The sequence below is a fragment of the Balaenoptera borealis genome (genome assembly GCF_965194805.1).
Source record: "Balaenoptera borealis genome assembly, chromosome: 17".
Lineage (NCBI taxonomy): Eukaryota > Metazoa > Chordata > Mammalia > Artiodactyla > Balaenopteridae > Balaenoptera > Balaenoptera borealis.
The window spans coordinates 77,154,263-77,177,968 of NC_138876.1; the positions used below are offsets into that span (position 1 = coordinate 77,154,263).

The window sequence follows — 23,706 nt, forward strand, 5'->3', positions numbered from 1 at the left end:
AGCTTGCAGGACACAGGGAGCCTGGGACAGAGCCGACCAGGCAGTGCAGTAAATGCAGGCTCGGGGGACAAAAATACCTCCTTGGACGGAGAAGTGGTCAGTGCGGCTGGAGCTGAGTGAACAGGGGAGTGTGGTTTGAGATGAAGCTGGGAAGATGGGCAGCGGCCAAGTCACGAAGGCCTTGCAGGACAGTGAAAGGAGCTGGGTTTCATTTTCTGTACAAAGGGGCGCCACTGAATGGGTTCCAGTAGGGGGATGGCGTGATCGGATTTATATTTTAAAAGATAACTTTATGTGAATGACTTCCCTCACTCCCCATACCTTACCCCTCAAAGTAGGCTTGATTGTCAGCATTTCACTGAAGAGGAAAAGTATCACGTAGGCAACAAGTGCCCAAGCCCTGTGTTGACCTCCCACTCCCTCAGCCCTTGTGCTGGGCTGTGCTGTCCCCAGGTCCTGACGGGGCACTCGACCTGCTTCCCTAACCCCCTGTCCCAGAAGTCAGGATGGAGTGTCGACCTTCTCTCTTCTGAGCTCACTTAAAGTAGTTTATTTACAATGTTGTGTTAGTTTCAGGTGTATAGCAAAGTGATTCAGTTGTATATATTTGTCAGATTACTTTCTATTATAGGTTATTACAAGATAGTAAATGTAGTTCCCTGTTCTACATAGCAAATCCTCGTTGCTTGTCTATTTTATGTATAGTAGTTTGTATCTGTTATTCCCATACTCCTAATTTATCCCCCCGGCCCCCGCTTTCTTTCCCCTTTCCCCAAAGTTTGTTTGCTATGTCTGTGAGTCTGTTTCTGTTTTGTATATATTAGATTCATTTTATTATTTTTAGATTCCACTTACAAGTGATATAGTATTTGTCTTTCTCTAACTGATTCCACTTAGTATGACAATCTCTAGGTCCATCCATGTTGCTGCAAATGGCAGTATTTCATTCTTTTTATGGCGGAGTAATATTTCATCATATACATATATATATATATATATATATATATATATATATATATATATACACCACATCTTCTTAAACCAGTCATCTGTTGATGGACATTTGGGTTGTCTCCATGTCTTGGCTTTTGTAAACAGTGCTGCTCTGAACATTGGGGGGCATCTATCTTTTTTAGTTAGAGTTTTCCTCTTTTCCGGATATATGCCCAGGAGTGGGATTGCTGGATTGTATGGTAGCTCTATTTTTAGTTCTTTAAGGAACTTCCCTATTGTTTACCATAGTGGCTGCACCGATTTGCATTCCCACCAACAGTGCAGGAAGGTTCCCTTTTCTCCACACCCTCTCCAGCATTTGTTATTTGTAGACTTTTTGATGATGGCCATTCTGACCCATGTGAGGTGATACCTCGTAGTTTTGATTTGCGTTTCTCTAATAATTAGCCATGTTGAGCATCTTTTCGTGTGCCTCTTGGCCATCTGTATGTCTTCTTTGGAGAAATGTCTGTTTCAGTCTTCTGCCCATTTTTTGACTGTGTTGTTTGGTTTTTGATATTGCGTTGTATGAGCTGCTTGTGTATTTTGGAGAGTAGCCCCTTGTTGGTTTCATCACTTGCAAATATTTTCTCCCATTCCACAATTTGTCTTTTTGTGTTGTTGATGGTTTCCTAAGGTCACTTTTGTCAGTGAAATACTGTATTAGCCAAAGCTCTGTGTCCGTTTCCCTAAGTTCTCGCTGGCAATTTTGACTTACTCCTCCAGAGCTACGTATTTTGGTACCAATTTTCTATGCAATGTGTTTCATCCAATAAGGCCTTGTATCCCTGGGCCAACAGCTCTTGCCCTCGCTAATGTGTAACCACGTCAAGTCGGCTACTTCTCACTGCTTCCGCTCCAGGCCCTAGTCTGCATCCCAGCCAGAGCTGCACAACACCTTTTCCACATCAGACACAGGGCTTGGTGCTGAGAGCCCAAAGACGGGCACAACAGATCAGAGTGTTTCGTGATGCTTGAGAGGTTTGAAACTATACTCTAAAATTAACTGCTTCTCACTACTCTAAAATTAGCTGTTTCTTACAGAACATAAACAAAAAATAGAAGCAGCCAGTGAATATTGGCTCCACCCAAGAGACTGAGTCATAGGATTAACAATGCTCCTCTCCTTTCAATTACATTTTAGCTTAAATGAATTATATACCATCTAACCCAGCATATTAATTAACATGACTCCAGACCCGAATAAAATTGAAGTTAACCCAAAATAAAAAAGCTCAGTCGTAGTAGAATATTCTAACCTTCGTACTTGAAAATGACAATACAGACACACTCTCAGCTGGACACCGAATTTTTTTCAGTAACAACACAAATACAAATGGCACCTTGCTATCGAGTAGCTTCTCTGTGTCCCACACTGTGCTCGGCATTTTACATCTATTTCTACTCATCATCACAATAACCCTACAAAGCGAGATTTAGCTCCATTTTCTAGACAGTCTCTAGGCAGAGAGGCTAAGTGACTTGGAGAGTCTAAGAGACGAAGGAGAGGCTGGTGGTAGCAGAGGGAGAGCTCAGACTCCTCGCTCTCCGGCTCCAAAGCTTGCAGGCTTTTCTCTACCCTGGGTGACTGTCAATTTTTATATCTTTAGAACTACGGCCTCGTATTATCCTCAGTAAAATTCTGTGCCAACTCTTACATGTTGGACAGCCAAGAGTAAAGGTGTTCTCGTTTAAGTGAGGCTGGGGATGAGGGTAGAAGGCTGCCCCCGTCTTCCACCCGCCGCTCGCCACCAGAGGCCGGCCCGAGATCCTCAGAGGACGCTGGGGCCTGCGGGATGTTTAGGAAGGCCTGTTCTGTGCCTTGCCCTTCAGCTGTGCACGTGCTTTACCTAGTCACGTGGAGCCAGTGACAGACCCACCCAGGGTTAGATCTGCTCGGTGACAGACCCGCCCAGCACAGCCCCTGTGCCGTGGAAGCACACGCGCAGTGAAGGACCCAGGAAAGGGAGCCCTGGCGGCTGCAGACACAGCCCGGGTAAGACCTGGAGAAACTAACCTGTTCAGTTCTAGACTCTGTGATTTAAAGAGGGAAGTTGGAGAGATTGCAGAGGAAAGAGTCATAAAGCAACTGAAAAGGGAGGGCAGGAGATAGTAGCAGAGAAGAGTGGATTTGACATCACTAAGCCTGAAAAACACAGATGTGGCCATGTTCACCCCATGGTGGGTGTCAGGCATGGGCAGTGGTTCCTTGTGCTCCGTTTTCTCTGAATCCATAACAAGAACGGAGACACCAGGTTACCCTAGAGGAATTTAATCTGAACAGGGAGCATTACCAAACTCTCGGATTATTTAGGCAAACAATTTCTTTCCATTGAGAAATTTAAAAGCGGGAAGCAAAGGTTTATAAATAAGGTTTGGAGAAGATCTTGAAGGCGTCTTCAGCACCTGTGCTTCCACAGGCGCCAAGGGAAACATTAAAAACCTCTTAACGCACCACCAGTGTCACACGAAACGAGTCCTCAGGGGGCAGAAACGTCCCCAGGCACTCGGGACAGCTCCATCTGGGTTCAAATTCCAGGTTTCTCACTTCCTAACTGCTTGCTTTTATGCACGTTATTCAGCTATTTAAAGTCTCAATTTTCTAATGTGTTAAACAGAGAAGATAATAGGACCTACATCATTAGGTTTCCATTAAAATAAAATAGGAAACTCTATATAAACTGCATGATTCGGGATCTTGAACACAGGAAAGCACTTAATACCAGCAATTATTATTACTATCAATTTTATTTTTAACGTTATTGATAGGTGCGCAAAGAACTAGGAAAGTTTTGTATATGATTCACAATATAGCTGGATCATATTTTCAATGTCTGCAAGGCTGCTTTGATATAAAGAAAATTTTAAAGTGGCATTAATAAAGAAAAATTTGCTTCATACATATATTCTTTTATAAAGATAAAAAATGACCTAGACATTTAAAAAAATCACCTACATAGGTTCCTTAATTGAAATGTCTTTATGAGCGTTTAGTTGAGGGAGCCTATGAATAGTCTGAGGGTCAAGAATATATGCCATTGTGGAGCCTACGGTTTCTGGGCTGGAGTGGTTTTACATGCTATTTCAGGTCATTTTGGGTTGGACTGTTAAGTAAAGCTTAAGAAAATACAGTTTTTCCATAGACTCAGGAATTCCTAGACATGAGCCTAAATTATGTTGAAAGCAATGTATAACTTTAAAGCAACTGGAACCAGCTTTATCTTACCGCATAGACCAGGATTTATATTCCCAAAATGAGTGTTGCATTCAAAGGACTCACATTGGGCGGCTACAAACTTATTTTATTATTGCCCCAGAGTTCAGAAGGCTTTTGGCAACTCTTCTTTTAGAACCGCACTCCGCAAAAGTTTATGAGCCACCTTAGCAAATCAACATTGTCACATTGTTTTCACACCTCATTCTTTTCCCCAAACATCACCCATATACATCCAACAGACTTGGCTTCAAGTGAGTATTAGCTGTTTCCAAAAATCAAATTCACCGCCAGAAGACAAAGAGTTGTCTGAGGATATGTAAAGCGATGTCCCACAGGCGCTGAAGAAAATCCTGTACGGAAGTTCCCAAATATTCCAAGTAAAAGCAGCATTATTGAAATAAGCATACAGCTGCTCAGAAGTGCCAGCCTGCAAAGAGACAACGTTTGGATGAATATGTTCTGGTGTGTTCAGTATAAGTAATCAGATTCATGACTTTAAGGTCACACATCAAATATGAGATTTTGTCTCTGCCTTGAGCTGGGGTGCTGAAACTTACAGAGGATGATGGAAGCTTTTTATAATGTACAGTATAGGACAGTGTTGAACTAAATTAAGTAAGTTCTCTGTTGCCATGACCGATTAGTAAAGAAACACAATTCTCAGTTCAATTAAAGGATAGTAAATTCGAAACAAAAGAAATGATTTCTTTTTACAGGATGAAAGTAACTTATAGAATTCATGCTGTAGAGAGCTATTGAGACAAATACTTCGTCTGAATATGAAAATCGGATGGATCATTTTATGACTGTTAACATAAAATTTGCAGCTCTGTAAGCCCAGATCGTGATTTAAAGATAAAATCTCATGCTTCAGGGTGTAAGCTAATCACCTGCAAGTACCAAGAAGAATTTTCCTTCCAAAAGTAACAATGCACAATTGAGTAGGTGCATACATTTTGTTTAATTTCCAATGCATCAAGTATTGGTCAGCACTGGAAACAAGAATCAAATTAGATGAACTATTAATCTGATTTGGTTCAGCGCCTCCTATATTGTTATTTCCACTGAGCTTTATGTCTTGTGTTTATACTTTGCTGTTTTAAATAACAATTGCTTTGTCAATCTTTCATTTTTATAGCACTTATCATCCCAGAAAGGGAGCATTTATAGACTATGCAGTATTATCTTCATTATACAAAGTAAATGGGATTGAAACTATCTTGGACAATAAACAACTTGATTAATAAGAAGTACCTTAATGTTTATAGAGTCGTATCCTTTGTGAAAGACTACTGAAAAGACCCAAAAGGTCTTCATTGCGCCCCACACACACACATTCCATTTTGCTTATAAAAAACATCCTTTAGAATCAGGGGCCCAAAAGAAAACAGGAAATAGAGCTTATAAACCAATAGCAAATACACATTCATCCCATGAAAATGTCACATTCGAGGGTGGATTTTCAGTTGTGTATACACTGATAGGGTCATATTTGGCAGGTGACCGACACAAAGCACACACCACTAAATAAAAGTGGTTAATGCATTTGAGATTAGAAACAAATTTAAATGATTTAGACTGTATGAGAAAGTAATTCTAGTTTCTGAATGGAAGGTATAGAGATCTTCATATACAATGTAATTATTTGCAAAATAGTAGCCTTGCTTTCATAGTTTAATTGGAAGAAAATGACGGTGAGAGTATATTAAGCTTATGATTTCTTCATATTTCCATTTAATCATGACGCTTTGCTGTGAATTCATGACACTTTGCTATGGAAAATGAACTTGTTCTGCCTATCTTCCAAAACAATAAAATATCTCTGTAATTAATAGGTGGTCTGTTGTATTAGTCTGATTAAGAATTCATCAGAAGTGAAGCTAGAAGCAGGTTTTTTTCCCTTTCTAAGTGAATGAATCTCTACATAAAGATACAAATTCTCAAAATATGGATGAAACGCGGTAAGCGTCCCTGCTTCCTGCCATCCACCCAAGATCCAGTGGGGAACAAAGCACATGGTACCTCACCAAAGGGCAAAGCTAAGGGTTATAATTTCTCATTTCTTCTGGAAGGGTGTGGTTCGTGATGGGAGCAGAGAATGAAGATCAGTCTGATATTCTGTGGGTTTTCAAAGATTTCAGATCTTTCCTTACCCCTTAGGAAGAGGAACAGAATGTCTTGTCAGGAATATCAGCTAGGGCAACAGCGACTGCTTGCGGTATTGTTCAAGAACAGTCAGTCAGTCACTCAGCAAACATGTTTGTCTTCTCTATACTTGGCACTGTGTCAGATGCATGGGACACAGAAGATTCCAGTCCCGACCTTTAAAAAATCCTTTCCTGGAAATTCCCTATTGGTCCAGTGGTTAGGATTCAGTGCTCTCACTGCCGGGGTCCAGGTTCAATGCCTGGTGGGGGAACTAAGATCCTGCAAGCCGCGCAGCCAGAAAAAAAAAAAAAAAACCTTTCCTGTTGGTGCAGGACATCATGGTGAAGAGAGAATGCAGGAAGAGAACCCCCAGTGGAGTGCCTGCCATATTTAGGCACGTAGCTAGATGTGTTATTATTTACCTTGTCATAGTCAACGACTTCGAAAATATAGAGAAAACATGTAACTTCCCAAAAATTCTTTCTCTCTCTGTGTTAAAAATTGTTTCAAGTCTTGTCTAAATCCTTGGTTTTGGAAATCTGTTTAATTTGACCTCATTATAGTCCTTCTAGTGATTAAAAACTACTACTATTTCAAAATAGGTTTAACAGTACTGATCTCTACATGCTTTAGAATTGAGAAGACAAATGACAAACTAATGGCTGGATAGACAAAATGTTTTGTGTTTAGTTACCATGAGGAAAGAGTCTTCTCAAGGTTGGCAGTAAAGTACCTCAAGTAGGTTGCTGTCTGTTTCTGTATCTATCTGTCTATATCTCTATCTCTACATCTATCTATCATCTAACTATACGTCAGACCGCATGTTATTATTTAGAAAGTGGAATTCAGGAGAATTTGGTTCATGGTTTATTTTGAATTTGCCTTAATGTGTCTACGCCTTAGCTCTTCCAGGCTATAGCTGAGAAGTTACTGACTTCCTAATTCCTTCAGGAAGTGGTGTCACTGTCCTTGGCCTAGAATATGAAATTCTCTATGCAGATAGTATTCCAGGAAACATGAAACAAAGGATAATTTTGGTTTTACACCTCGATGGATGTAATTTATATATGCATTTGGGGGCAATACAAGTTAGTTTATTTGAGGCAAGAAATATGACTATTTAAATTGAAAGGTATGTTCTATTTGTCATTTTAAATATGCATGTGTAATTTATTAATTCTTCTTCTGAACCAGTGTTTTCCATTGAAGACTATTTCAGTGAAATGGCCCACTGAGGAAAGACTTCTGTGATGGTCCCTTGGAGATTCACAGTGTACATTAACACACTCGAGACTCTGACAAGTCCTGCAGGATAGGCACCCTCTTAACCTGATGTGGCCCCGTGCTCTTCCCACGCATATTTTGTCATGGAAACTTGTTTTTTAAGGACATTTACGTTTCCACAAACCCCCTCTAATGCAACTTGGAAACTGTGTCGGGGGCAAACTGGGTGGGGGGCAAACTGGGTGGGGGGCAAAGCGGTTACTCTCCCTAGAGCTGCTCGCCAGGACTGGCTTCTGGCCCCTGAAGCCAGCCCAACTGCTTGCTAAGCATCTGTACCCACTACAAGCAGTGATTTCTAAGTGTAGCATAAGTATATCCCTTTAGGTTTGTTTAATTTAAATATATTTTTAATTACCTTGTTGGAATTCCTGGGACGATCGTATGATCATATCTGAACCTGTCGTGTTGTGTTCACATATACATATATGTGTACATACAAGCTCAGGCTACCTATCTACTGCTCTGTGTGTACCATATCACTAGATAATGATGTGATTATTGGCTACAGAAATACAAAGTGAAAACATTTTACAACTACATAGATTTTATAGTTTTGATAGTATGGGAATTGTGAGTGATTTTTCTTCTGTTTAAATTAAAGCAACTATAAGGCCAAAAAAGAAGACACACGAACATGTATTAATTTTTATATCTATCTGGTCATTGTGTAATTGTTCCTTTCCTGTATGAAGTTGATGAAGTATGTAACTAAATATGAAATTAGCCCTTCTGTGCTAGGTCAAAGAAGAGCGAATGCAAACACAATGAAAACACTTTGCCTTGTGACTTAAACGCACAGACACACAATAAGCACATAATCTTCTTGGCATATATGGAATGACTTTTGAGGCGTATCACTGCAGTACCTGTTATTCTGATGTAAAGCTAGTCACTGTTTACACAGCCTGAGTTAACCCATTTGACCTTTTCCTTGAATTGTTCACTGCTCTGCATATCAACAATAAGAATTTTTAAATGGAACCAAAAAAAGAAAATGACTTAAGTTTTTTTTTTTTTTTAATTGAAAGCACCTTTTAGGTACTACATTTCATAAAGCTTCTTTGGTCTAAAGCCTCCCCTTGAAAATTTTTGTGAACAGTTATTGACCTTTTTCATGTTAATGCGGAAGGCAGGGAGTCTGAATATCTATTCCTATTTCAGAAAATCTGCATCACTACTAACACAGAGAAAAATATTATAATGAGAGGATTCTTTGGAGGAGCTTGAATTCTTCAGGGTTCACCTTACTATCTACTCTGCCTGGAGTAAAATCAGAGTCTCACAGGACCCCACATCTCCATGGCTGACATGTTTTTGGAGATGGCAGTTGTGTCCTTCCTATAGGGAGAGCATGTGAGGCCACCAGTGCTCACCCCAGCCTGGCCTCCTCCGCTCAGCACACATGCAGCACTGTTCTCACTGGGGCTCTCACTCCATCTTCCTACACTGCTGGGAGGAAATGAGTTGCGTTGCTGGCTGCCTTGTGCAATGAAGTTCGCACGCGGAGTTTCATGTCGCTGTGCACGATGAGCCAGACTTGTGAACGTGCCCGTCTGTCCACGGTGCTGTGCGGAGACCCAGCAAGGGGAGCCCAGGAAGGCCCTACAGTTCTGGGTAACAAGAAGCTCATGCTGACGTATCAACGGAAGAAGCGTGACATCAAGGGCATAGAACAAGGGCACAGATGCATCCTCAAGACCTTGTTTTGACCAAGTGACTTTTTTCTCCAGAAGGACATTTCAGCATTTTCTTTCTCCAGCCGGTTTCACCTTTCACCATTTGTTTATCAGCCTCTTCCTCTCACCAAAAGTAGGCAGGTTCATGCCCAAGAAGAAATGCTTTGGGGTTCATTCTTGACGCTTATCAGCTTCCACTGAAATGACTAGTTTTTAAGTTAATTAAAAGATTATTAGGAAATGACCGTGTGAAGGTGTGAAAAAAGTTAGGGCAAAATTATATTAATTTATGATGGAGTCTAAAATTTCTAAGAGAGATTATTTTTATCCAGTTCATTATTGAGGATAATTCATCACCAACTCTTTAAAAAATCAAAATGTGTTCTATGGTTACTTTGAAGATATATTAATGTGGTTTTATATGACTTCAGAAAGGTATTTTTGAACTCTTTTCTTCCTTATCCAGTTCCATCAACCAACTTTGTTTCTTTGTGCAAATATCTATGCCAAGGCTCTTGGAGCATATAAAAAGGAAAAATAAAAAACTAAACATACAATCAACAGAAGAACTCCAGAAGCGACTTCCTTTCCAAGTGAGCCACACTGGCTGGTAATTCCTATTAGGGCACTGGTGGCATCCGCCCCTCCTCTCATCTTTTTATCTCTCTTTGGATGATGAGAAAAGTCACCAAATTAGAGCTTAGCATTTAAGCAAAGAAAAAAAAATGTCATCATACGTTGTTTTAGATTTTATAAAAGAGGTGAAATGAGCTCTGACTTGCATAAAGTCACGTGGCAAATGATGAAGGAGGAGTGTTTGAGAGTCAAGAGTAGTAACAGGTGTTGATTCACATGAACGTTCACGAGTGAACTCACAGAGCATCTTCCTAAGAAAAAGCAACACCCGTGTGTCCGTCTCTTAACTCTGCTCTTGTTTGTTCCTCCACAGAGCTACAGCGAACCTGTTGACGTGAAGACATCTCAGCCTCCGCAGCTGATCAATTCAAAGCCGCCGTCAGTGTTCCCTGGGCCCAGCCAGGCCCACTCAGCTCTGTACCTAAGTTCTCACTATCACCAACAACCAGGAATGAACCCTCACCTAACCACCATGCATCCCAGTCTCCCCAGGAGCATAGCCCCCAAGGCCAATAACCAAATGCCAGTGACTGTCTCTATAGCAAACATGGCCGTGTCCCCCCCTCCTCCCCTGCAGATCAGCCCACCTCTTCACCAGCATCTCAACATGCAGCAGCCCCTTGGGACCCAGCTCCCCATGCAGGTCCAGCCCGCCTTACACTCCCCCACCATGCAGCAGGTACGTGCCATGCCGCGCCGCGCACTGACTCCCCTTCAGAGGTGCTGGAGGGTCCGTTCATCCAGCGGGGGCGGGTGGGGGGGCTTGTCTGTTCTGTTTAAGTGGAGAGAGAATGGCAGATCTTTAACAAATATCTGCTTCCCGGAAGTTAATTTGCAGGGGGTGAATTGGGCAGCCTCATACAATCACAGGAGCTTCTGCTCTTCATAATCCCTAACTTCTTTCCCATGATACCCATTTTGCTTCGTGTTTCTAATCACCCTTCCTGTTTTCTGCCTCTTGAGTAAAGTACATTTGTTGTTTTCAGATGCCACTACTGCTAAAGATCTCTTCGGGGTTGAGAAGTCTACCTTTAAAATATATGCATATGTTGTTTGGAAATGAGAAAGTCTTGATGATATGCCCGTTGAGTCCGATAAATGCTGCAGCATGAAATCAGGCCCACTATTTCTAGTCAGAAATATCAAATTTGGTACACCCTTAAGAGTCCTAAGAAATGAAAATGTTAACCAGAGTTTTATTTAAAAATAGATACCTGGCTTCTACATAGATTAGAAAACACAGGAGGTCTGGAAGCCTCCCTGCCCACACCCCAATTATGGAAACCATTTGTGCGCACTCTTATCTTAACTTTTCTTTGAAATCAAGTTTTCCTTTTGGATTTTGGTGTTATTTTAAAATTTGAGAATAAGGAGCAAATGATGTAAACTGAACGTAAAGCATTTAAAAATCCTAAAACCTTGTTTTAAAAAAATAGATCAAGGTAAAGCCTATAAAACATATCAAATTAATCTCTCACTTTTATAATCCAATGACTCTGTTGTCCCAGAGCTGTAATTAAATATGCAAGCATAGTCTTCCTGTGGGAGCAATATCTAGCCCTCTGTGGAATTTGAGCCTAGACTTTGCCACAGTGGGGTGGAGAGGAGGCAGAAAGAGCAGTCAAATGTAGTAAATTCATTTTTAGTATTGTCATTATAGACAGGACTTCCAAGAGGTGACAGTGACAAACCTTAATACGTTACCTTACCTCATCTTTAATTTCAGAAAATTTACAGCGCAGGTCCTGACGTTGCCTTCATTTCACAGGTGAGGCGACTCAAGCTCAGCAGAGTTGAGTAACGTGCCCGTAAGGTCAGAGCTGGAATTCAAACCCAACTCTGTTCAGCGATCAGAGCCTGGATTCTTTTTTTTTTTTAATTTATTTTTGACTGTGTTGGGTCTTCGTTGCTGTGTGCAGGCTTTCTCTAGTTGCGGCGAGCGGGAGCTACTCTTCATTGCGGTGCGCGGGCTTCTCATTGCGGTGGCTTCTCTTGTTGCGGAGCTCTGGCTCTAGGCACGCGGGCTTCAGTAGTTGTGGCACACAGGCTTAGTTGCTCCGCAGCATGTGGGATCTTCCCAGACCAGGGCTGGAACCCGTGTCCCCTGCATTGGCAGGCGGATTCCCAACCACTGCACCACCAGGGAAGCCCAGAGCCTGGATTCTTAAACGCTAGGCCTGCTGCCTCTCACTCTTAATCATTCTTGTAAATTCTTAACAGTTTCTTCTAAGAATTGGGAGGGTCTTTACATCCTAGTTAGTTCTGAGATTAAATGGTTGTGGAGAGCAAAGGATTCATCTCTTTACTGAAGTCTTCTTTGGTCCCTAAGCCAAGGATATTGATAAAGCTCAGACAACTGACTTACCTGTCAACAGACTGGCTGTCGACCCACTGGGGAAAAGCCAACCTCCACCATCTTGCCTTGTCTACAGTGGGGTTTGTGACCAGCAAGTGATATTCAAAGGGTTCAATTGCCATTCTTTCCATCAGACGTTACTCTCAACAAAAGGGACACTCTTTGGGTGTCCTTGCATTTTAATGAACCAATAGTGTTTGAGTGAAGATCTGATACCTTGAGGGGCTCGGCCTTCAGTCATGTGGGCTGCGTCCTGCCTTGTGCGCCGCCCGGCTGAGGGCCCGTGTTTTGTTCACGGTGCTGTAGTGAGGGGTGTTTGTCCTCAGAGAAAAGAATACAGAAGTCACGGTCCCCTCCCCAAGTTGAGGGCCAGAGCTCCGTGCAGAGAGAACACCTGTCTACTAATTTATCCACTCAGAGGCAGTTCATTTTCCATTTATACTCATACCTTAGATGAGCTGGCTATGACCAACATTTCAGAATTGCATATAAGGCCACACGTGGAAACTCAAGAGATGTGTTTTTCCGTATAGAATCTTAACTGAATAGGAAAAAATAGAACAGATTACACTGGACAAGTTACTCATCAATCTTTAAGTCAGTTCTATTAGTGTATCTCAGAAAGTGTTCTTATTGAGACGGTAGGACCTGATTTCAATTTACATTAATAATAGAAGACAAAATGGCATGAACCCAAAATGGAGAGGCAATACAGCTGCAGAGACCACAGTGACTAAACTCACTTTTAACGATGCCTTGATCATTGTAGATAGTCAATAAAATAATTGTTGAAGGGACAAATGAACAAATGAGTGAATAAAAAATTAGTAGTAAAAGTTTAAATATTGGGAGAAATTACAGGCTAGTTTGTAGAATCTCAAATCCTTGGAAGTTTTAAATCTTTTCATTTATTCAAAAAAGATTAATTGAACCCCTTAACATGTGCCAGGAACTGTCTAGGCTCTAGAAATTGAGTGAGTTGTGCACACATGGAGCTCACATCAGAGTTGGGGCGGGGGGGGGGCGGGGGGGGGCGGGTGGCAGGTAGTAATAAGATAAACAGATAAATTACTAGGATCCCATGGAAAAAATAAAACGGGGGCAAACTGCAGGGTGTGTGGAGGAACGGCAGGTCTCTTGCCGGAATGGATGAAGAAGGCCCCTCTCAAGAGCAGGTGGATGAGAAGGGGAAGCAGCCTTCAAGAATCAGAAGGTGGGAAGGGTGGGTACCAGCAGAGAACAGGAGCAAGGAGAAGGGGCTCCTGGCTGGAGGGCCTAACTGGGAGGGGCGTGGCTTGTGCAGAGGTGGAAAGGAGGCCAGTGGGGAGCATGGTGGGGAAGGGAGAGTGATGGGCAGTGAGGTCAGATTCATGGGTAGGTCACTGGAGGAGGATCCTGCAGGGTAAGGGGGCTGGAAGCCCCAGCGAGGTGACAGTCCTAGAGTCCGGATCAGAGAGTCCATTGCCGCTCCACGCCCCTCAGTTTATTGCAGTCACAGCGGTCTGTGGGGCCAGTGTTCATGTCATCCAAGGGGGTCTTCAGCCTGTGGTTGCAGAGCTAATGAATGGGATTCGACCTGTCTGGTTCATCATCTTTATCCTGACAATGTTTGCTTCCTGGGCACGGGGGCCATGTTCCCATTTTCAAACACCAAACAAAGAAAAAGAGAGAAGGAGAAAGAAAGTTAACGGCTACTGTATTTTTAAAGTAAAGTTTCATATTTCAGTATTACTTTAGTTATTTTATTATCCTTTTGAAAATGAATGTATCCTACAAAAATGATTGTATAGTCCAGCAGGAGTAATAGGTTTTTGTTTTTATTTTTTTCCTGGAGTAATATTTTATACAGTAAGCCCATAGACCTGGGGTTTTTTTGGTCCAATTTTCTTCCCTTTTTTGTTCACTATATTGTCGAATGAGGTTAAGAGAAAAAAAATCATTAATATCTGTCAACTTCCTTTATAACCTTAAGAAAAAAATCTTTGTATGATATCACACAGACAGATTTTCAATTTCCTTGTGTAATAAACAGCTGCTTTAGGATGTGGGTATAATTTAAAGGTTTAAAAAAATCACATTGAGATTGATGAATAAATCAGTTGTGAAGACAAAAACATTGATGCCTGTTGAAAATACCTCTCCAGACAGGCAGGAAATGAAATTAGTTCCCAGTAAAGTGTGGATATGAAGATCACTGTTTGGTATTGCTGCAGGCTTTTTTAGGACTTGCTGTGGTGGCACAACAAAACTGCTAGGGCTACAGAAATCTAATTAAAGAGCAAATGTCCCTTCTGACATCAAATTAATCTTTATCATGTTTCCTATTTTTATTTCAATCTGGCACCAGAAAATGAAATTTAAAATTCCAGGCATGCTACAAAACAGTTGGTGATTTTTCTCTTGAGCATTAAAATGCAAAATATTCAGCCTTGTTTAATTAGACTGCTAAGCAAACAGTTTTTCAAAAATTTATATCATCATTGTTGTTTCATATTTACATCAATAATAAAAATGTCCATAGTTCTGGGTTTGACCCCAGCCTCTCTTAATATAGTCTTCAGAAGAATGTTTCATTTTCTAAATTGAAAGCAAGTAAAATAATGGTCTTCAGGCTTTGCTTGTATCTTTCTTGGTCCTTGGTTGTTTTAATACTAGTGATCTTAAATTTAGGCATTGAAGTTAGCTGAATTTTAAATCTTTGAGCTTTGTAGATAACGCATAATTTTGGTTTTATAAACTGAAGTTACCCATTTAATCTTAAACTGATAACTTAAAAATTAATGTTCTCCTGATATTGTCTCTCCCAAGTTTGAGGGACCATGTTCATTGAATAGGAAAAAAAACAATGGTCATTTCCGTTTTTTGATTGTGTGGCGTTGGGTGGAAGCAGGTTGATTTATTTTTATTTATTTTTTGCCTTCTCATATGTTTCCATACCTTCAACGCGAGATATTTTCAACTACTCTGTTTTTGAGACTTACTTACTTTTAGGTTACGTTTTGTTGATTGTGCAAAAATCCAATGTGGAGAACTTTACATTAAAAAGATAGGAAAGCCTCGGTATTTACACAATTATATTCCCCAGGCCTTTCCAAGATTAGCATCAAATAGTCAATGTTAAAATTTATTTATTGGAACACATGATTTATTGACCCACTACTGTGGGTTCGACCCTGAGAATATCCAGTAAGCAGCACAAACACTCTCTGGTCCCTGGGCAGCCCTGATGACGGGGCTGAAATAAAAGTCGGCGCGAGGCTCCTGTCTGGGGACTTGCCCTGCTGTCTGCCTAGCATCACACAACATCACGTGAGGCGCTCGGGAAAGAGGCCCAGAAAGCTGGACGGTGAGCCCCATAAAGACATTATGGGGCCATAATGAAACGAATACCGAAGCCAGTGAAACTCCTTGGGTCACAGAGGTACAGGATGGTCTGGAGAAAGAGAGGCTGTCAGCCTGGAAAGGCCTGAGAACCAAAGATCCAGTTATATACCTCTCACTTCTCACCCCCCTGTTTTGGAAAATGTTTATGGCTGGAGCTGCAGGTGGTGTCTGCATAAACAAACTGACCCCCACAAGCCAGCTGTTAGTTTAGGAAACATCCTATCCCTCCTAGTCTGTGTGAGGTCAAATAGCCCAGCTGGCTGAACACTCCACTTTTCAATGATTTGTCTGTCATGAGCAGCTTTGGTGGGAGTTTGCATGGACATTGGCTTGAAGTCTTTATCACTTGAATGGAAAATAAATTAATATCTTAAAGCCAATATTGAGAATTGAGGACATTTGATAATAGATGTCTTTGAGTCTTTACCCAAGGTACCCTCAAATGAATGAAAGTCTAAGGAAATAGCCTCAGTTGAAAATCGATTTTCTGATCATTCTGCTGAATTTTTTTAAAAAGGTAGAAATCTCAACAATATTATGCCTTCAAAAGAAGCTCCCTGCAAGTAAATAGAGAATGATTTGTTTTCAAATCCCTTGATTTTTCAGTGGTTAAAAACCATGTATGAAAGCTGCTGCACAAAGAGACACACGATTAATTAAGTCGCTTTTTTGGTCATTTCCAGTAAAGCTTGCTTACGCTGCTCTTGAATTCACCAGATAAGCTAAAACTAAATCTTAGCGTATAATGCTTTTTGTTTACCAGATATAGCTGTCTACTTCAGAGATTCTGTCCTTGAATTTTGAATAGCTCTGCAAGGATTAAAAGTCAACACTTCACCATACCAGTGTATTAAAAGAACCTTCCTGAAGTCTGATTATTATTTGCCAGTTAATAGACTTTTCAGTTAAAAAATATTTGCTCTGTCTTATACTTTTCCTTCTCTGTGTTTTCCACTGGCAAGTTGTTTTGAATCTCCTTCCCTATATTAGTCCAACAACTGTTAAAAAGCTTTGGTTGAAATTTTTAGCTGAGAAAGAAGTACAAATAAAAGAAGAAGCAGATGGTCCCTTTGTGATTGACTGAAGAAAAAGGGTTTTGAGAACAATATGTGAATAGGTGTAGTCTAATAAAACACTCAGCCACCTGCTGCCTGGATCCTTCAAAAAAGATTCTGTTGCATATTCTGGGGATTAACTATTAATGTATCCTTAGGTTTGATAGAAAACATAAACTCTGAGGGGTTTAGGGCCTTTTCCCTTTGTTTTGATTGAGTTGGCTTTTCTAAATTTTAAATTGCTTCTAAATTCAATTTATCTGCTCAAGAGTATAATTCAAGGTTTTCTAACACACGGTTAAATGAAGGAAAGGTAAAAAGGATGGGTGGTGGGCACTTCCTTTCCATCTTTGTTTTAAGTTTTCTGCGTCCTTGGGATAAGCTTGCCCTTCCAGGGACACTAGCAAGAAGGCAGGAGTGTTTGCAAACAATGGATAAATATTTAGGTGCTTTTCTTCTTAAAAAGGCACTTTGATCCTTATTTGTGGACTTGCTTTCCCTTTCAGGGATTTAATCTTCCACCCGACTATCAGACTATAATCAATCCTACGTCTACAGCTGCACAAGTGGTCACCCAGGCCATGGAGTATGTGCGCTCTGGGTGCAGAAATCCTCCCGCCCAGCCCGTGGAATGGAATGACTACTGCAGTAGTGGGTAAGTGGCCAGCCATCGCCACCTGGTGGCAGACAGCTCTTATAGCAGGCATGTTGTGCCCTGCTCTCTGGTCGTTGGAAAGATCTGTCATTTCTTCCTGCTTTCCAAAAGATAATCTAGAACGGTTGCATGTTCATGAAAGCAGAAATTTTTAAGCATCCTTCCAACCATTCCAAGAATAAATGCCTTTAGATCCTGTTGGCTTTTACTGTGCACTTTCCCAGTGCCCAACTCCACCCTTCAAGCTAGAGCAGATGGACACGTCCCCCTTGGTCACCTGTAGCAAGGCTGTCCTGTTAACGAGGCATCATTTGTCTGTTTTCTCTTCGCACAGGGGCATGCAGAGGGACAAAGCACTGTACCTTACCTGAAAATCCGAACACCTCTTCTTTCCACTGAGGCATTCAGGGAAGTCTTTTCACCGTGGATTGCTTTGTATAGTCAAGGCAGTTCTCCATTTTATTAGAAAAATACAAGTTGCTAAGCACTTAGGACCATTTGAGCTTGTGGGTCACCCACTCTGGAAGAAATAGTCATGCTTCTTTATTATTTTTTTAATCCTTTATGGACATTGTTTTTCTTCTTCCCTGAAGGAAATTTGGACCATTCAGATTTTATGTTGGTTTTTTGCTGTGAAGTGCTGCGCTATAGTAACTGCCTTAGCAGCTATAGATGTCTTGGATAAAAGTCCTGGATTTTCCATTGGTTTTCATAATGGGTGTTTATATGAAACTACGAAAGACTTTTTAAATGGCTTGATGTAGCAGTCATAGCAAGTTTGTAAATAGCATCTATGTCACACTCTCCTAGAGTATAAAATGTGAATGTTTTTGTAGCTAAATTGTGATTTGAAACTGGCTCATTCCAGTTTATTGATTTCACAATAGGGGTTAAATTGGCAAACATTCATATTTTTACTTCATTTTTAAAACAACTTACTAATAGTTCTATATTTTCAAAATATTTCAAAAAAAACCGTATTCCCAAACGATTTTCATTTAAAAACAAATTGGCTTTGTCTCATTGATCAGACAAAAAGAAACTAGTGTGAAGGGAAGTGCAAACACGTTTATTTTGTACTGCAGGAAAATTGCTTTTTTGTATCACTTTTTGTGTAATGGTTAGTAAATGTCATTTAAGTCCTTTTATGTATAAAACTGCCAAATGCTTACCTGGTATTTTATTAGATGCAGAAACAGATTGGAAACAGCTAAATTATAACCTTTACATACGGCTCTGTATCATTATTTCTTCATACTGTGTCTGTATTTAATCTTTTTTTATGGAAACTGTTGCGCCTATTTATGAAATAATAAATATAGGTGTTTGTAAGTAAATTTGTTAGTATTTGAAAGAGGTTTCTTTGATGTTTTAACTTTTGCTGGCAAAAAAAAAAAGAAAAATTCACGCTTGGTGTGAATACTATTTAGTTTTTACAGTGAATAAAGCCAAACCTACTTTTCATTTTAGCAGCAAACTAAAGTAACCAACCCTTATTTCTATATTTCTTTGGTTGACGCAAACAAAAAACTATGATATTTAAGAACTTTCTTCATACAATAGAACAGAGAATTGCCCTAAAAGTCGCATAGGCTCCAAGACTAAACAGATGGGTCCCTATCTGAAAGAAAAAGGTGGCTTCTTGGTTCTCAGCTGGTTTTAGTCAATCTGTAAACTCCCTCCCCTCCCCGCAAAAAAGAATTAAAGTCAAATCAATCAAATTCTGCAAGCTGCATGCTTTTCACAAAACCCAGAAAACATTTAGGAATTAAACCAGGGGCGGGAGGAAGGAAAGGGGAAGCATACTGTCAAGAATATATCTAAAAATGAAAGGTGAGTAACCAGACAGGAAAAAGGAAAGGGGAAGCAGTCCCAATTTGAAAACCGTTGATAGAAATTGAGGTTCTTGCTGTCATTTGTGCCTCTACAAGCTACTGTCTTTCCAGAATTCCTGGGTCTTCCAAGAGAATTCTGAGGGTACTAGAGATTTGCTAAAGAACAAAAAGCACTGAGAATCTGGCTGAAGGTTTGCATAGCTTTTACATCAAAAAGAGCAAATTACGCCCTTACAGAGGGTTCTATCAAGAAAGCTAGTCTGGTTGGAAATCAAGAGAATGGCTGATGTCTTTTTCGTGGAATGTGTGAAATAAACTTAGCAATTTAACTAAATACAAATATTTGCATTGTGTAATCCAGTCAGAATTAAAAAGACAAAAGGTATGCTTGCTTTGGAATGATTTTAGGCATTGTACAAACTTGAATCAGCTGAGCATGTAATAACAAATAAATAATGCAGATCCGATGTGATTATTAAAATGATTGTAGCTGAGAGCTCTAATTTTCCTGTCTTGAAACTGTATAAGAACTCATGTGATTAAGTTCACAGTTTATTGTTTGTTTAGTATTTTAGAAATATACCAGCACTACTAATTACCTAATGTCTTTTATTTATTATATTATGATAAAGTAACATTTGCCCTTGTGTTAAGTCTAAACTGAGAAGGTAATTACTGGGGTGAGAACAACCAGCTTTGACTTTGACAGGTGGGTTGTACAGGAAAGTACAATGTTGTTTACAGTTTTTCTAGAGCAGGTGTGCAACCAGGGTAGAGAGAGTATTGAAACTCGATACCAAAAACAGTAAAAAATAAATAAAGAAAACATCATAAATAAAAATTCTGACCATGCATGACCATATTCTATTTGGATATCCATCAGTCTCTGAAAGACAGACCCAGCCAGATGAGGGATCCCAAATAAATTTCATGGCAGAAGCGATTGGGCACAGAAAGGATGAACAGCTGCCCCAGCCACAGGCGTTCCTTCCTGAAACACTGAGAACACCCTCTGTCAGGTGTTGCCTGAGAAATCCTCTACTTTTAAGGAAGCCAGAATCCAGCCTGAGCCCAGCAGCTACTAGCCTGTAACCGTAGGGAACAGTGATGGTGTCCACCGAGTTCCCTGCTGTGTAGCCTTCCGCAGGATCCCGGGACCTCCAGTAAAAGCATTCTGAGAGACTCAACCATAATGCTGATCACAGAATATCTTTTCCAACACACCAAAGTCAAAATTATAACTCATTAGAAAAGAAAAAAGACAAAAAGGTGTGACAGCGGCTAGGAGAGGTTGAGTTGTCTCTCTAACATCCACAAGAAAGAATAATCTAAAATCCCAGTTCCCATTCTAATGTGAATGAGTTGACAATGGAAAAACAGTCAAATAATGACTTTCAGCTAGTCAAATTATCGAACAGAGCTAAGGATGAAAGCTGGTCTCTGTGATTGTTTTTACCTTGTTGCCTTAAAGGAAAGGAGTCCCTTCTGACTGAGGCATCAGTGGTCCATCAACGGTCATGACAACAAAGAACTGTGTGTCCTGACTCAGATTCATTGCTAAGAAATTTTTTAAATTTATGAATTCAAAATTTAAAATAGGCGCATCAACAACCCATTTACCTTTCCTGTGGACCTTTTGCCTTTTGCAAAAGAGTTGCCACACGTGTTTGGAAGGTAATTAGATTTAGCCATATGAAATTGCCTATATACAACCCCTTTACCTACAAAAATGGCAATTCCATACGGTTCCACCCAATGTGGTTGAGAACTAGAGACAATGGAATTTTGGATGCAACGTCAATATGATTTCAGATGGAGTTAGTTAGAAGTTCTTTACAAAGTCCGAGGAGAAAAGACTCAAAGAAGTAATGTTGTGTTTGTTTACAAGATGCCCCACTTCCAGTCAGTCCCAGACAGCTACGTTCAACTAAACAAAGAATATTTCAAATTACCAGGTTCCAGGAAACCCCAATAAACGTCCTATTTCTTTGTTATATTAAAAAAATTTATGTGGAAATTTGTAATGAATAGATTATCTGCTGGAACATGAAAGTTTTTGTTACACACAGATGTTCTCTTAATGCTTATTTGTTGAAAGGGGATTTGATATGCATTTTCTTATTCCATTCGTAACTCTCATTTTAAGGTAACTACAGAAACACAGAGAAATTCACCTGTTTTGCTGATGGCTGAACATTGAAATAATGGCAAGGCAAGGTACAGAATTCACATCATAAGTTTAATCCCCAAACATTTATTACCCTGAGTCACCTAATGGATGAATCCATGTGAGTCACCCAACAGTACAAATCTGTTTCCCTAAGATAGAATAATTTCTTTACCTCCAAAGCAACTTGGAATGTCATAGCACATAGTAGGTGCACAATAAATGCAATGATATGTAGAAAAGTCAGTGGCACATCACAAATTATCCTCATCACATAGCAGTTCTATGGTGTTTCCTTGATCATTTAAAAGCTCTTTAAATATAGAAGGGAATTAAATATTACAGACAAGAACTGGGAGGTGAAGAAGAATGGAAATTTTTCATTAGAATTTTTTTTGCAACCTAAGGTTACAAAAAGATTGAAAGAAGGAATTTTAGAATGAGCTATGCTGTATTCTTTGGGTCTACATAATCAAACAAGAGTTTCTAGTTACAAACAAAATAAAAGATGGAATATACACTAGTCACATCGAGAAAATGAGAAGCCAAGGAGAAAAAAAGGTGTCAGACAAGTAGGAGTGTTGAGCGCAGGAGAGAAATTTCAGGAGCCAAGTTTATAAAATGCTAAATTAAAACATTGATGAACAGGATGTTGGGTTGTTTTTCTAATTACCAAGTGCAAGTAAGACTTGTAACAAATAAAAGACCCTATATCCTGGACTCTATTTAAATTACACCAGGATGAGAAGAAGTGTTCCTTTTTTTAACTTTTTAAAAAATTTTTTATTGGAGTATAGTTGATTTACAATGTTGTGTTAGTTTCCGCTGTACAGCAAAGTGAATCAGTTATACACATACTGTATCCACTCTTTTTTAGATTCTTTTCCCATATAGGTCATTACAGAGTATTGAGTAGAGTTCCCTGTGCTATATAGTAGGTCCTTATTAGTTATCTATTTTATAGATAGCAGTGTGTCTATGTCAGCACTAATTTCCCAGTTTATCCCCCCCGCCCCCGATTTCCCCCCTGGTAACCGTCCTTTTTTTAAAGATGCTCGAAGGAGATTTCCCTAGGTCTGTTTTGGACCAGGTCCCAGCACGGAAGAGCGTTCCCTCACAGACAAGTTTCCAAATCTTCACACAAGACTATTGCTTGTGCAAAGAGCGTGGGAGCCGCCTGACATCACGGTCCCGAAGGAGGGAGGCTGGGAGCTGCGGGAGGGAGGGGTCACTTCTAACGCAAGATAGACACGCTCTGCAACACGTGTGTCTACAGCGACATGAGACTGTTTTCTCTTTTCTTACGCAGCCAGCATCTTGTCCTTTGTATCCAGAACCAGATTACATTGTAGGAGGTAGGAGGTGAAGACGAAGTGCTTGCTCTGGACCTGGAGACCCCTGAGGACAGTGACGTGTCATATGTCAGCACTGGTCAGACTTGTGCCTCATTATCCGAACCCACCAGCACGCGTCCTCAACTGTCGTCATTTCACATTTTATTAACAGCTTGCTAGCAAAGACATTTGAAAGTGAAATTTCATTCACACTGACATGAGGCCAGAAAAAAAAATAAATAGTGACTGGAAATGAAATGGAAAGACATAATTCTACATACAGAAAGAAAAAAAAAAAATCATTCTAAAGAGAGACTAAACCAAACTACAGTATTTTAAAGGCTGCAGCGTCCCTGTTTGACAATTGTGTGTTTACAATAAGCCTAAGCATAATTGCTCTGATGGGCTGTCAGGGAAAAGATTAATTTGGCAAAGATTAGTATTGACTTGCTGTTTATTAAAGCTTTTAAACAGCTGTATCTGGCAGCATTCCTGTAAGTGCCTGTCATATCTGAAAATCAGCCTCACACCCTGGTGCTCGCCAGCTGTTACTAAACAATCTTTTACCACTTTGAATGTCTTTCTCCAGGCCAAAAAGCAAGAGCAAACTATTGCCAAATGAACCTTTTTCTCCTCCTGTCACTTTTTTTTTGTTAAGGTGGGAGTGGGGAGCTTCTGAATGCTGAAATGTCAGCCCGTGGCCGATGGCTTAGCTGATAAGAGGTGCCGGAAGTCGGTAGGTGGTTTGGGTGCTAGATGAATGCATTCCCCGCATAGAGAGTGCTGGTGCTGTGAAGTTACCTCGCACAGACAAAAAACCACAGTGTGCAACTGTTGGAAGGCAAAAAAGGTTTTCAAGACAGTTAGAAATTGGCGATCAAAGGCTTAGCACCATCAGATTTCCAAAACTAATGTTTTGTTTCCTCAGACTGGCACATGCCCTATCAGCCACAGGCTGGGCAAGGG

General features: G+C 40.3%; 1 protein-coding gene across 3 annotated transcripts in view; it reads left to right on the forward strand.

The window, feature by feature from the left end:
• Nucleotides 1-19,735, forward strand: part of TOX (thymocyte selection associated high mobility group box) — a 302,599-nt gene extending 282,864 nt beyond the window's left edge. For all 3 annotated transcript variants that reach the window (XM_082364680.1, XM_082364681.1, XM_082364682.1), the window contains 3 exons: nucleotides 10,268-10,633; nucleotides 17,256-17,404; nucleotides 17,739-19,735. In XM_082364680.1, the coding sequence (XP_082220806.1) occupies nucleotides 10,268-10,633; nucleotides 17,256-17,404; nucleotides 17,739-17,775 (552 nt within the window). In that variant the 3' untranslated portion in view covers nucleotides 17,776-19,735. The remainder of the gene's footprint in view (nucleotides 1-10,267; nucleotides 10,634-17,255; nucleotides 17,405-17,738) is intronic.
• Nucleotides 19,736-23,706: the final 3,971 nt, after the last annotated feature.